Raw genomic sequence first — 14,386 nt, forward strand, 5'->3', positions numbered from 1 at the left:
CAAACAAAGAAAGTATTTTTCAAGGGGAAAGGCACATGCTAGTTTGCAGAGGTGTGTGTAATGTGACGAGAGTGTGTAAATATGCGTGTGTGTGTGTGTGTGCACACATGTGTGTGTTCTGCTCTACCTTGAATTTAAATGTAAGCACAAGGGAGACAGGAGACTCCCCGCAGAGTACTCCTCCGCTCTTTTAATTGCTATTTTAATTACACACACACACACACACACACACACACAACAACTGCTCCGGGCTAAAAAAAAGTCTGATTTTGCGTGGGTCAAACCCATGTGCTGCGTTTGCACTCGCTCGCCCTCTTACACTCTTCCTTTTCATCTTTTCCCCCAATAGTGGTTAGTGTAGCCCAAGCAGACTGGGCTCTTATTGACACCAGGATTCTCTGACTCTCTTTACACTGTCCTTGGCACAGTCATTCGGTGGTAGAGGGAGTCAAAGAGAGGTGGAGAGAGAGAAAGAGTATGAGAGAGAGAAAGAAAAGGAAATAAAGAAAGAAAGAGAGAAGGCACAATAACCCTTAGTGGTGTATCATTAACCTCCAATTGGACCCTTAAATACTCCATTTCAATGCTTGCATGATGGAAAAATATTGCCAGAATATATATTTTTATCTCGCACAACTGTTTGCCAAGTCTCCCACGGGGGTCTTATAATAGGTTTTGGTTCATGGTTAGGTTGTTTTGAAATCAAATCAAATAGTCAAATAGACCGGCGTACCGAGACCAGAGGATCGTAAGACTCACAGTGATACGGGAACAGAAGCGGTGCAGTCAGTCTGTGTGTTTCATTCATTTCGTAGAGGAACCCATCAGTGAACATCAGTATGCTGTGTTGCTGGATAACCAGAGAGGGGGTGGGGTGGGGGGAACAGCACAAATCATCTCTGATTTATAACGTAAGCGAGGGTGGCTGCAAAGAATAAGAAACAGTGTGGTGTTTGGTGTGTGCATATCAAAGAGGGCCGGTGTTCATATGTTTATTATGACCGCCACGCAGCGAAGCGGCGGTCACATAGGTTTGCGGTAGTCCGTTTTTTTTTCTTCTGGATTTTTATTTATTTTTTTCCTTCAGTAATTTTGTGTCAACGAGTCCCAGGACACTGAAAGACCGGGGTGCACAAAACTTGTTGGGCATGTAGCCCCAAGGATTACACAGAACCATTGTTTTTCGCCTTGATCCGTCGACCCCCGAAAGGGTAGGGCCGACACAGTTTTCTGTGAATATCTGGAGAGCCGTAGGGCCAAGGAGGACCACAATGTTTTAGTATGTTGATCTCAAGGGGCCATGTCAACCCATCCCATAACCACTCATTTGATGTATAGCGCCACCTAGTGTTGTCACGATACCAAAATTATTGTTTCGATACTGATGCCAAGTCAAGAATTGTGATTTCCATACTTTTTCAATATTTGTTTAAAATTTGATTTGATTTGGGGGCCCCCACCACCTTGACGTCATCAGTAATATTGAATATAATGTGATCATTCACACCAGTAGCCATCCTACATTCTGTTCGACCCTCCACCACACATGGAAAATGATGGCTTATGTCATATGTTTCTATTTCATATATTTTGGAATTCATATATGTGTATATATTTTGTTAATAATGTTTAGTATTTTACATTACTAGTAGCTAAAAATATTTAGTCATTTGAATACTTTTTAAAACTATTACACTTAGGCATATCTTTAATGTGGTGTGCAGGTCTAATTGAGTGCACATTGGTGGTGTGTGTAATTGAGTGCCTGTCGCTTTAAGCAATATGTGAGGGTAATAAGCCTTCAGTCTCATGGTTTTAGGCTAGTGAAAATTAGTTGACCTAAATCCCATAGCCTAGGTAGGTTAGCAACACAAACTTGCGATATGTATGTGAGCAAATCAACTTGATAGACTATTATTATGTGTTTGCTGCACAGCATCACTTAAACTAGCAGCCATGTCTTGCTGTTTATGGCACGTTGCGGTACATCCAGTTGTGTTTATGTTTGTCTGTGTGTGCATCTATATAAATTCTATGAATATGTGTATCCATTTATTCTATGTGTGTGTGTGTGTGTGTGTCTCTTTCACATGGCTGTGAGGAAGTCACTTTCAGTGTTTTCCTTTTGTTTTTCACTTGCTGCAATGAAAAACAAACAAATTGCTTAAAAAAATGTAATTTCACTGTGTTTATTCTTTCCATTTGTATAACCACCACCACATCTCCTAGACCGCTTCCATATAAAATGAGGAGAGGTGTGTGAGTGTTTGTTTAAATGAGACAGTGGCAAAAAATAAATGGCTACATTCATTATGCTTAACAAACAAATGCATTGTGGCTGTGACACAGCAACTGTCTGCTGTGAGTGTGCTCATGTGTGTGAATACGTGTGTCAGAGAGAGATTAGAGAACGATCAGGAAGGACTAACTGAGAAGAAGTCAAACACACACACACACAACACACACACACACACACACACACAATCTGTGAGAAATTGATAGTTGTTGAATGTAGTGTGGAACAGCAGTCTTGGGAACATTTGCTGATAATCAGGCGCGGTCAAAACAAAAGGTCCCTGTGATTATGGCCCTGCCATGCTCCCCCCCGCAGCCAAGCCTGTCTGCTCCCCATCGACCCTGTCGCCCATCTACTCATCTCTCTCTCTCTCTTTGTCTGTCTCTCTCTTTGTCTGTCTCTCTCTCCCCTTTACTTTCTCTATCTGCCCACCTGCTGGTTTGTTTCTCTGGCAACAATAGGCTCTTTTTAGCTTTCCTTCTCCAGAGTGTGTCCCTCTTTTCGTAGCCGTTTTTCTCGTTCGAACACTTTGGTTCTCTTCATCTCTCGCTATACTTCCTTTATTTGTTCTCAGCTACCCAGGAGGCCTTCAGGCTTTGTTGGGCACTATGACTGCAGCCTTTTCGATCAGCAGGCAGCTGAAAACAAGTACTGTGACAACTGCCATTACATCAATTAACAAACAACCTGCCCACTGGCACTTAAACTACAGTGAAATTGATGGACTAGAAACTTAAAAGCGTAACTAGAAAAAATAAGCTTTTTAAAAGCCCAGGAAGAACATGTCTTCTTTTTTCATTCAAAACAAAAAGCTTTAATTTATCATTTGTCCACCACAGACTGTTTCTATAAAGATGCACCCACTGCTGAGTGAGTGACAAAACGAAGATATGATAAAAAATTGTTTGATGGACTACAAAACTCGGTGGCTTAGACACTCTAACACTCTACTCAGCCTACCATTCTTTTCCTTTCAAATTGGTTCACCTCATAGCAGCAGACGTGCTTGTAGTTTTTAGTGTTAGCATTTTCATATTTCTTGGCTCCCAAGAAAAAACAAACAAAAGTTTTTGCAAATTCGGCAAAAATGAGGTGTGAGCAATAAGGAAGTAGAACCAAAGTCCTTATAGACCAATCCAGTGAGCGATTTGTGTATGTCGCCATCTTGCTGCGCTGCCATTACTGCGGTTTAACTAACCGCTGTCCATTGACAGGTTGACAGCAACAGCATATGACAGTCACAGCGTAATGGCAAATAAAAATTGGGTTGATGTCAGGCAGTGGCCCCGTTACTGATAAAGGTATCTTATTATGATCATGCTAATGTTATTAAAATGTACATATTAAGCAGTTACAGCAATAAAACCTGACCGCTGAAGCCTAACGGTACTTTAGGGTAGGTAGATAGCTAGCGCAATCATTCACAATGCACAAGTGCATTTAATCAGAGCTGTACACACACACATACACACACCTGACTTTCTCCAACTTTTGCACATCTCCATAGAACTTTTTATTTATTATTTTTGATTTCTCCTCCATCTATCTACCCATGTCCTTGATTGCCTAGCCTTTCTGCCCCCCCCCCATCCCCAACACACACACAAAAAACACACACACTTACATCTCACTGTCATGACCTCACATACATACAGCACACTGCTTGCTACAGTAAGCCTCCTCTATATACTTGCTGCACACTGCCCCCCCACATACACAGCACATTGTCTTCAGGGTCTTCTCCAACACATATCCTCTACATACTTACAGCACACTGCCCCCACCTACCCACACACACACACACAGTCACTGCTCCACTCCCCTCCCCTCCTGCCCACACACAAACATCTGCACTGTCATCACTCACATACATCATACATACAGTACTCTGCTTGCAATTGTAAGTCCCTTCACCATACTTGCAGTACACTGCCCCCCTCCCCCTACATACACAGCACATTGTCTCATGAGGAAGCTTCTCCAACACACATATTGCACACTGCCCTCTTCCCACATACACAGCACACTATCCCATCTCCCTTGTCATCCCCCCAACACACACACCAAGACCCCTGGCAGTTGGGTTAGCCCCTTGAGCCGTGGTTCTGCCCAAGATTTCTTCCTTAGTAAGGGAGTTTTTCCTTGCCCCTGTTGCTCTTGGGGGCTCCTTGTTGGGTGCCCCCCAATCCCATCCTCCCCCACATTTCTTATGCAGCCCTTGCCACTTAATCTACTAAACCCCTCTTCTACTGCACTTTTTACCCCCCCCCCCCATAAATGCACAAATAGGCTTTCACTGCATTTCTTACATCCAGTAACTATATGCATGTGACAATAAACCTCCTTGTATCCTTGTATAGACTGGTGAAATCAGCAAAAAAAAAATATGAATCTATGCTTTTAGAGGCATTCAGGATTATTTTAAACTCCAAAATGCGAATTACAGGTCATAATTATCTATGGTCTGTGTTTAGGCAAAGTAGGTGGCTGACAGATAGATCTACATGAGCTCAGACATATACAAAAACGTTTTTAGATTTAATAGAGCTTATTTCTCGCTAACAAAATACTGTATAAGGGACACAAATACTGCCATCTATGAGTTAGCTGCGGCATCTTGGATTATTTTTTCGAGTTAACTTTCAAGCAACGTACGTCATAGCCTACACAGGGGCAGTCTGGGCTGGGTGTAGGCTACCAAAGGTGTATGATTTTTGCATGTGGTTTCATTCCAAACTTTTTTTCTATTACTATTGGAGCAGAACAGAGTCTACTTGGCATTGTACGCCACAATAAACAATTCAAATTCAAAAAGAAAAGCTGTTCACTTCCACAGGTAGCTTCCATAGACATATGTGCAATGTTCTCGACTGGATAAACCACAGTAATGACAGCGTTGTTATGTACGGATTCTGCCAGAGTGGTCTATAAGCAGGTCTCCCCACTTGGCGATCATCTTGGTAACATGCTTTGGGCAGTTATTTTGGGTAGCTATTTTCCTATTCAAATGAATGGGGAGGCATACATAAGGGAGGTCATATTGACATAAAAAATGAATCAAGCGAATCTGTGTTTAAATCTGAATTGATGAATATACAGTAAATCTCCCCCCAAATAGCTAAAATAAGGCTAAAAAATACGAAAATGCGGTTGGTTACTTACAGGGACGGGATATGTGTAGACAACTGCCATACTGCCATTACAAACTAACCACATACATTTATTTGAAGGATTCTTTGAGTGCTGTGTCTCCTCATTAGAAAGTCTCTGGTAGAACACCCAACCATTGGGTTTGGTGAGTTCAAATGGATTCATCATGCAAAAGGAGTTTCCTGCTGTATTGGATCCATGCAGAATGAGGTGGAATCGACAGGTTGCCAAAACTCCAGCCAGACGCACCAGGAGTAGCATAAAGAGTTCCAGTTCCTCTGTGTGAATGTTAAGAAAAATTCTTGCTATTGAACTGTCACAGAGCACAAGCTGGTTATTCTCTTTGCTAAAATAAAAATGTAATATTAAGACAACAATAAAAACAGCAACAAACACAGAGACTGCTGCTGTTCTCTGCACGAGCATGCGCCCTGGCTCAGATGGATACAATGAGCCAATTACACGGGATGTGTTTTACCTTTAAAGTGTCTTAGACACAATGGAAACCTGCTGTCTGGCAGAGAAGAAAACAACCAGCACCTGTCCTTGGTGCTACTGGGTAGGGGTTGTCTGACCAGTTTGGGGTATTGTGCAGGTGTGCTCTGTGGGCATCAGTGTGTGTGTGTGTGCATGCACTGGCTCACCTGCGTTGACCTCCAGCAGCCTCTTCTTCTTGAGCTGGCGCTCCTGCTTCTCACGTTCAGCCTTCTCCTTGGCCAGTCGCACCCGCCGCTGCTTCTCCTCCGCCTCGCGCTGCTTACAGTTCTCCTTCACCGCTTGCTAAGGGGAGGGACAGAAATGTGTTTTATTTATTTGCCAATAATAACATTCAGGCCAATAAGAAATCATTCAGTGATTCACTTGATATGATTTGAGAAAGAAATCGAGAGACTAACAGATCGTACTGTGTGTTCAACAGTACTAACTACACTACACAGATTATCATATCTACATCGACATACATTCACAGAAATGCTGATCCCATTTTTATGATTTGCACAATTTTAAAAACAAGGAACACACAATAACACCGTAAAAAACTATTCAACCAGATACCATGGTGCTCACATACAGTATGTTAATTACCTTCAGGAAAACATATTTTTCTAATTTCCAATAAGGCCCCTTTTTCTATTTTGGGAAGAGAGAGTGGCATAGTGAAGGGGAGATATAGACTGCTAGAGATATACATGTAAAGAGAGATGGAGAAAGGGACAGGGCTGTTTGCAAAGGAAATGCACACACAGTGGCCCTCTGCCTGTGTTCTGTTCTGTTCTGTTCTGTGTTCAGTCTGAGAGCAAGGCGACCTGTGTACACGTGGGCCAGGTACGCAGGAGAGAGGAGCACAGACTGTATGGGAGAGCAGGGGATAAAGCAGGACATGTGGGTACAAGATGAAAGGAGATGGGAAGATTGAGGGGGTAGAAAGAGAGTCTGTGTGTGTGTGTGTGTGTGTGTGTGTGTGTGTGTGTGTGTGTATGCATGTAAGAAAGAGGGAGGGTGAGTGGGAGAGCGTGAAAGAGAGTGTTGCTCATTAACAAGCCCACTCTGGCCTGTGAACCTGTCAGCCCTGTGAACACACAAAAAAAGTGGAAAAAAAGCAAAAAGAGATTTTGGTGGTAGACACAGAGAGAGAGAGAGAGAGAGAGAGCATATTCTTTTGAGCCATTAGCGAGTGGAGAGCCTTGTTAGAGATCCTTCAAGTCTAGCCACCTGCAAAGGCAACTGCTTTTCTGGGGATAAGGACACTCTGGCAATCAAAAGAGAAAAAGAACACACAAAAACGCACATCTTCTGTCAATCTGATAACATCATTAGTGCACATCGACATCTTGGACTGTGCTTCAGTTACCAATGTCTGATTGACTAACCTCTCCACTCTAAACTTTTTTTTTAAAATCTCCTTTTCTTTTTCACACTCCTCCTCTAACCCCATCATGCAGGCTGCAGGCGGGCGGATCGAGGTGATGGGATGGCGTGAGAGACGGCTAAATTGGCACCTTTGGTGTGCGAGGCGTCACAGAGACACGGGGAGCTGCTGGAGAACAGATGGGATCATAACGGATCACATCATCCGACCGTGCCGACATGCACCGAACGCCAAATCCCGGTAATGCTATCGAACCTCCACGTGTACCTATATATCAGCAAAAACCACTGCATGCTAAACAGATACACCCCACACCAGTTCAATTGGGTGGATTTTTAGATTAACATTTAGACTATTTGAATTATGTGGATGTTTAGATTAACCTTTAGACTATTTGTGAGCAGGGAGAGCTTTGCCTTCTCAGACTTGCCTCCAGCACATTGTCTATGACTTGCGCCCACAGCATTGCATGCTTAACTTTTTTTAGCAAGGACAAATGAACCAGACGGTGTGTGAACAACAGTGTTTGGTGTATGGGAAGCACAGTGCGTGTGTGTGCGTGTGTGGGCATGATGATGCCCTTTTCCATGATGCTTTAGACATCTGGATAGTGTCACGGTCTAGCCTCATTGTGTGCATGTCTCCCCGCTGCATCTGTTCATTTACTAACCTGTCCACTCTGAAAAACTGCGGCTCTCCTCTGTCAACCATCTCTCACTCACTCTCTCTCTCTCTCTCTCTCTCTCTCTCTCTCTCTGGCGCACACACCTCTGGACCTGATTCTGATTCAGTTCCTCATAAAATCCTCCACTAGCACTACGATGACGACAACCCCCCCTATCAGAGCACAGCCAGAGGCCTGTGTCCAAACAGTTTCATTTCCCTCAAAGAAAGAGGAGGAAGAAAAAGTGGAGAAAAAGAGAAAGAGACGCCTGCTTCAATAACACCTTCTCATTTCCTGGCCGAGGTACTCCTGTCGCTGTGTCCATCAGCCGCTGGGTCCAGACATGGACCGCTCGCTGTGAAACTTAAAGATCTGTCTGACTCCCACTTGCTGTCTCAGGGTCTCTGTTAGGTGTATGGAGTGTGTGTGTGTGTAATTGAACAAACTTGGGAGAGTGCTGTGGACAGAATCTGTTAGCAGTATATATGGTGGTAAATAGCTGGTGTTTTCGTATTGGTGCGAGTGCCAAGTCATGGTAATAAAACTCTAACTGAATTTTCCTCCAGTCAGTGGCCTTAAAATGCCTCTAAAATTGCAAAATGTGTTTATCGTTGAAAACCTGTGAGTATGTGTGTCTATTTGCTATATGGATATAAACATTGTGTTGTGTTGAGTGTGCTGCTGCATGTTGTGTGTGAATGTGTGAGACAGGGGCCATGACACCATAAAACAGGAGGCAAATCTAAGGTGCTAATATCATTGCATTGCTCCACATTTCTTGTTGCCTGATGGTGAGGGCACACAAAGAAACAGGGAAGTGCTTACTATAAGAGGGCCATGGAAATGTAAGGTTCGGTTCAGATTTGTTTAGATTATAGTTGGGGCTTTAATGGGGGCAGTTTTCTTTAGATAGGGTGAGATACCCTCACATGAACCTACACGAGGGAGTCTTAAGCAAAGAGGAAGAAAGTGAATGTTTCCGAATACGAGCAGGGGGTTGTAGGGTTGGGGAGAGGGCCCTCCTGATGTTCCACAGGCTAACAGCAAAATAAACAAGCCAGGCACATTTGATGTCACTTTTTCTTCTGAAACCTTCTTTTTCCTCTGAAAAGCCCACTTTGAAAAACACGCCTCTTATCTCACTCAGATCCGCTCTGTCCTCATCTGCACTGTGACAAATGCACGGCCTATATGCCAGCATGCACTGCTGTATGTGTGTGTGTGTGTGTGTGTGTGTAAGTAGAAGGGCACTGGTGGAGGTGAGATGGTTTCAGCTGAAGGGCAGTGGGGGCATACTGTAGGCCAGGGCTCTTCAATTGCCGGCCCGTGGGCCGGACTCGGGGGTCATTTCTACTGGCCCTTTTAAAAAAAAAAATGTAGGCCTAATCTCTAGCAAGTGCATGAGCTGTTCTCCATTCTTGCATCTCTCGCTTGCTTTAGTCCTGCAGCCACTGCACCTCAGCCCATTGAACAAGTTAGGCTACATTACAATTCATTACATTAGTACATAAGCTGAACGTAAGTGCCATAGTTTAGTTTCAACCTAAATTGCCACGTTGGAGTTTATGTACTAGCCTACTAATATTTAACAGGTTGCACCACACAAATAGTTTCTGTCAACAATATCTTAAAAAAAACACGGGCACAATTTCCATAAAACTTGGTGGAAAGGTGGAGCAGATCCGACTCAAAGTATTTCTATATAGTAGCCTGGCTATTGCCGATGTCCTTCATTTCTTCACGTCTTACAACATAAACAAATGCAATTATAGTCTAGTGAAGTCAGAAATTAGCCCGTCTAAAGGCCTCTTGGAAATAATGTGGCATAACATTAAATCGCACTCAATTGCGATTAAGTAGCAAAAAAGTATCACTGATAGCGAAGGTAAATTGCATATTTGTAAATGTGACGACGGCAAAACGTTTTGTGGTTAAAGTGAATCGAGACTATATAATAACCAAAGAAAGTAAAGGAGATGATTTGCACCTCCGTTCACCAAATAAAGGCCATGGTTGTGTTTCTACAATATGTTGGCACAAAACGTAATTTCTGTCAGAAACCAAGTAGGCTAAACGTTTTCATTGTCATCGTGAACTATGACGATGCCCATGTTCAGTAGGCTATGTTTTTCATTTATTCAAGCAGTGACATTTGGTTTAATACATGGGGTAACGTGAGGTGCGTCAGAAAAAAGATGGGCCTGTCCCTCTCAAAACATGTTAAAATAGTGTGATTAGCAACCAGAAAAGAAAAAATTCCGGGGGATACACCCCCGGACCCCTGTGTTATTATTATTAGGCTATTATGACTGGGCTGCCCCCACTGCTAAAAAAAATCTAGAGGTCACGGTCATCTCATTTAAATGGTGGGAACGTCAAATGTAACAAGTAGGCCTATAAGTCAGAAGAGCTACATATGCGACTGATTACACATTTAATTCACCTGAACAGTGTTTGAATCCTGTTTGTAGGCTACTCACTGGAAATCTTGGACCTAACAGTTACTGTGCAAAGCACAGATTCCATTACTGTTATCTGTTATCACAGATTTAATTCCATATTAGCCACCAACAACTGGGTAATGATGTTATGCATGTACAAAATACAACATTTGAACACCCATATTGCTGCTGTTGTACTTCATTGTATATACAGCTGTTAATGTGATTAGCCTACTCATATTTCAAGCCGCATTTCTCCGGCCCCTCAGTTGTGATGCTTTTCATGAACTGGCCCCCATTACAAACTAATTGAATAGCCCTGCTGTAGGTAGTTGCACAGACACCTGGGACTTGGAGGGTTCTCGAGTGATTCCAGATACCCCTCTGCGAGAAGACACCTCATACTCATACCTCACACATAAGAACCTCATACTAGTCCTGCTGTAGGTAAATGGGACTTTTATGGGACATCGCAGCCATTGCCTTGGAGGAATAAAGTGAAAAATGCTTTGAACACTGGGAGAGAGTGAGAAGAGAAGAGCTTTTAGAAGCTGCAGTCCGCTTATACTCTACCACATCTTAAAGGAACACGGCAACATTTTGGGACATTAGCTTATTCACTGTATATCCGGAGTTAGATAAGTCAATACATACCCTTCTCATCATAGAGCGTGCAGTACCTCGGTCTGAAGCACCCACTGCTAGCCTAGCTTAGTACAGTGTCTCGAAGTGAGCGGCTCCAAAACCTACAGCTCCACAGCTCCCAATAGTGATAAAAGAACTCCAACATTTTCCTATTTACATGTTGTAATTTGTATAGTTACAGCGTGTACAGATAACAATGTCACATTTTTTACATACTTGGAACTATGTTCTCATTTAGGCGAAGCACTGCTATTTGGTTAGAGTGATTTACACGCATCACCTGAAAAGCTCCAGTGTTTACTTCTGCAAATCCCAATTAGCAGTGCTTCGCCTGAATTAAATGTAGTTCCAAGTATGTAAATGCTTAGAAAATGATCCTGTCTCATTTGACATTGCTATTTGTACACATTAACACAGATGTCACTCTCAGTGGTGTGGGCCTGCTCCGGTTCTGAGGTGTTTGACCAGGCAATGCCTAGAAAGTTAGCCTGGTGGCCTGATGGGACTCGATTAAGACGACTCAAATGGTCTAAAGCTCGTCTAGAGCTCAGGTCGCCGGTGCTGTGGGGACGGAGCACCTTCCTGTGTGAATGAGAGAGAGAGAAAAGGTGAGAGATTGAAAGGCTGCTGTACTGCACAAATCTGACGGATGAGTGTGTGTTTGTGTGTGTGCATATAGAAAGAGAGAAAGAGCATATAGTGACAGTGGGTGGATGTAGCGTGTGTATTTGTGGGCATTTGGGTTGATCCAGGTTAGGCTCCAGCTGCACTGTGCAGGACGGCACGTTTTTTTTAGCAGTAACAAGAGACAACAGGAATGGGTTGAGTCGTGTCAAAGCATACACTCTCCCTGCTCTGCGTAATTTGACTTAATAGCATTAAAACATGTTTAACTGGCTCCGTGCCTTCCATCGCAATTAAAACCGCCAGGGAATTAAGGAGCTGACGCTCAGAGGAGATCTACTGAGGCACAACCTAGGTGAAGGTGAAAGCACACAGAGATGGGAGCGGAGGAGGAGGAGGAGGAAGAGAGAGAAAGAGAGAGAGAGAGAGAAAGAGAGATAGATAGATAGATAGAGGGAGATAAAAGAGGGAAAAAATACAAGTAGTACAAATGAAAAGACAGCCTATGGCATGGTGAGGTAAATCTTGGCTTACTCCACGTTAATGTATGTTACAACTCATTGAGGGTGTGTGTGTTGTGATGGGGCTAGAAACAGCCACAGCCTTGCCACAAGTGAGTGACATCTACCTAACTGTGAACGGCAGAGCACACCGATCATAACACTCTGAAATCTGATCACTTATGCTGAACCACTTTGCCAGGCACCATTCTGATTTCTACTGATCTCCAGTTCACCAGTTCTCCTACACAATGGTCTGAATGGCTTAAACGGATCAGCTGGTAATGTACGGTACATTCTGTATCATATTTCACATTCATATTTGCAGTGGCCAGCAGAGCAAAAGGAGTAGAGAGAGAGCTCAATGCTATTTAGTTCAATAACCCATGAGAAAGATGATCTTCTGTGTGTGTGTGTGTGTTTGTGTGTGTGTACGGATTGATAGGAGGAAAACTAAATGCATAGCAATGAGGATGTGAGAACTCTCCAGCTACTCAGCGTGGCTGTTTTCTCATTAAGAAGTCAGCCTCGATTTTCCGGCAAACATCTGAACTTAATTACCGCAATCGCACGAGGACCGCTGCCCTGGCTTATTCTCGCCCGCTCACCGCACATTCAAATGCCTCCTGACAGAGGGGACAATTTAGGGAGATACGGGAGGAACGGTGGACGACAATAGCAGTGGAGTTCGTTTCAGAGGTGTAATTGCTTTCGCTCTCTCTGAGAGAGACGACGCCATTGTTTGCCTCAAGAACCTCAGCAATGTCAAAAGGAGAAAGGTGGGACGAATACAAGGAGTGCAGTAGGAAAAGGCAATGCCATGACTGTATACTCTCTTGCTTTCTCGGACACACACACACACACACACACACACACACACAAAGAGTCAGTCATATGTAGCAATCCATAACAGGTTGGTGCTCAAAATGCCCCCGAATTGACAATCTGGTGCTGTGAACATGAGCATCGATGTCCACACAAAGGCCGATAAGAGCGATCTCCGATGGCGGCCATCGCAAGAAAGGCCTTCATCTGAAAAGGCGCTGATTAAAACAGTGAACTAACATTACCCAATCAGCCCTCCTGCCTGACACGTAGCATTTCTGTACGTTGACAGTGTAAGGGAGCAAAAAACACCATGGCCATGGTTTCAAAAAAGATCTGAACGCTGCTATATGACTAAATAGATGATGCAAAGAGTCAGACAAGTGCAAGTTGCTCCTCCACAAGTTGAGTGTCTATTATTGTAAGGAATGTTTACTAAAATACCTCTTTTTTGAGGCTAAAGATACATAAATTGAGGTGGAAAATCCATACATGGGGACCTGAGAAAAATCCTTGTGGAATGCAGGAGCCACCCACCCCTCCCTACCCCATGTGGATGGGCCTGGCTGTGTTCGACCCCTCCCCTGCTGACTGTCCATGGTCAATTGGATTCCTGTCAGATTCTTGGCACTGTGGGTCTCCAATGAATGGACAGACGAGCAGAACAGACACATACATGGCGCGCTCACACACGCAAGCACACACACACACACACACACAGACACACACACACACACACACACAGACAAATCCACACTCACATACATACACAAAAGCATCCGTAATACTACGACACACTATGACACAGCAAACACACTACAAATTCAGAAGTTCAGCAGACGTGCTGTCTCCCAGGCCCCTGACCAAAGCACAGTGGAAAACATTAGCCCCTTTCTGACAGGGAAAGCATGGAGCTGTCAGTGGACTGCAGCCCGGTAGCTGTTTGAGCAAAGCGCTATCTATGCTGTGCAAGCCCACTGTGGCATGAGGGGAGCTGCACACTGCGGCGCTTCACAGGCAGCTCCAGAACATCCTAAGTGCACTGTGAGCACTACTTAGTATGCTGAGTGCACAATCTGAAATGTGTTGCTGGAAAGTAAGGGCTTAAGAACAGACAATACCTGAGGCACCCAGAGCTCCTTAGATCCGCCTCTGTTGGTATGCATATCACCACACCGACCAATACAAACAAGGGGAAAAGGGTTATGGGCTCGCCACGGCTGTGGGAATGTGAGACTGTGTATAGATAGAATATACTGTAGATAGGGGGAAAAACACTTTGAAAGGGTTGCGCTGACAAACACCAGGCAACACCTGGAGAAAATTAGTCACTTCACCTAAAGATCCACCAGCTGCTCTAACCCTTAGAAC

General features: G+C 43.8%; 1 protein-coding gene across 1 annotated transcript in view; it reads right to left on the reverse strand.

Annotated features, from left to right (window-relative positions):
- Positions 1 to 14,386, reverse strand: part of LOC125288300 (protein diaphanous homolog 3-like) — a gene marked incomplete in the record, with an annotated part of 178,881 nt that overhangs the window by 56,409 nt on the left and 108,086 nt on the right. The window contains 1 exon segment of the mRNA XM_048234536.1: positions 6,091 to 6,226. Within this exon segment, the coding sequence (XP_048090493.1) occupies positions 6,091 to 6,226 (136 nt within the window).

The sequence above is a fragment of the Alosa alosa genome, chromosome 23 (genome assembly GCF_017589495.1).
Source record: "Alosa alosa isolate M-15738 ecotype Scorff River chromosome 23, AALO_Geno_1.1, whole genome shotgun sequence".
In the NCBI taxonomy this organism is placed as follows: Eukaryota; Metazoa; Chordata; class Actinopteri; order Clupeiformes; family Clupeidae; genus Alosa; species Alosa alosa.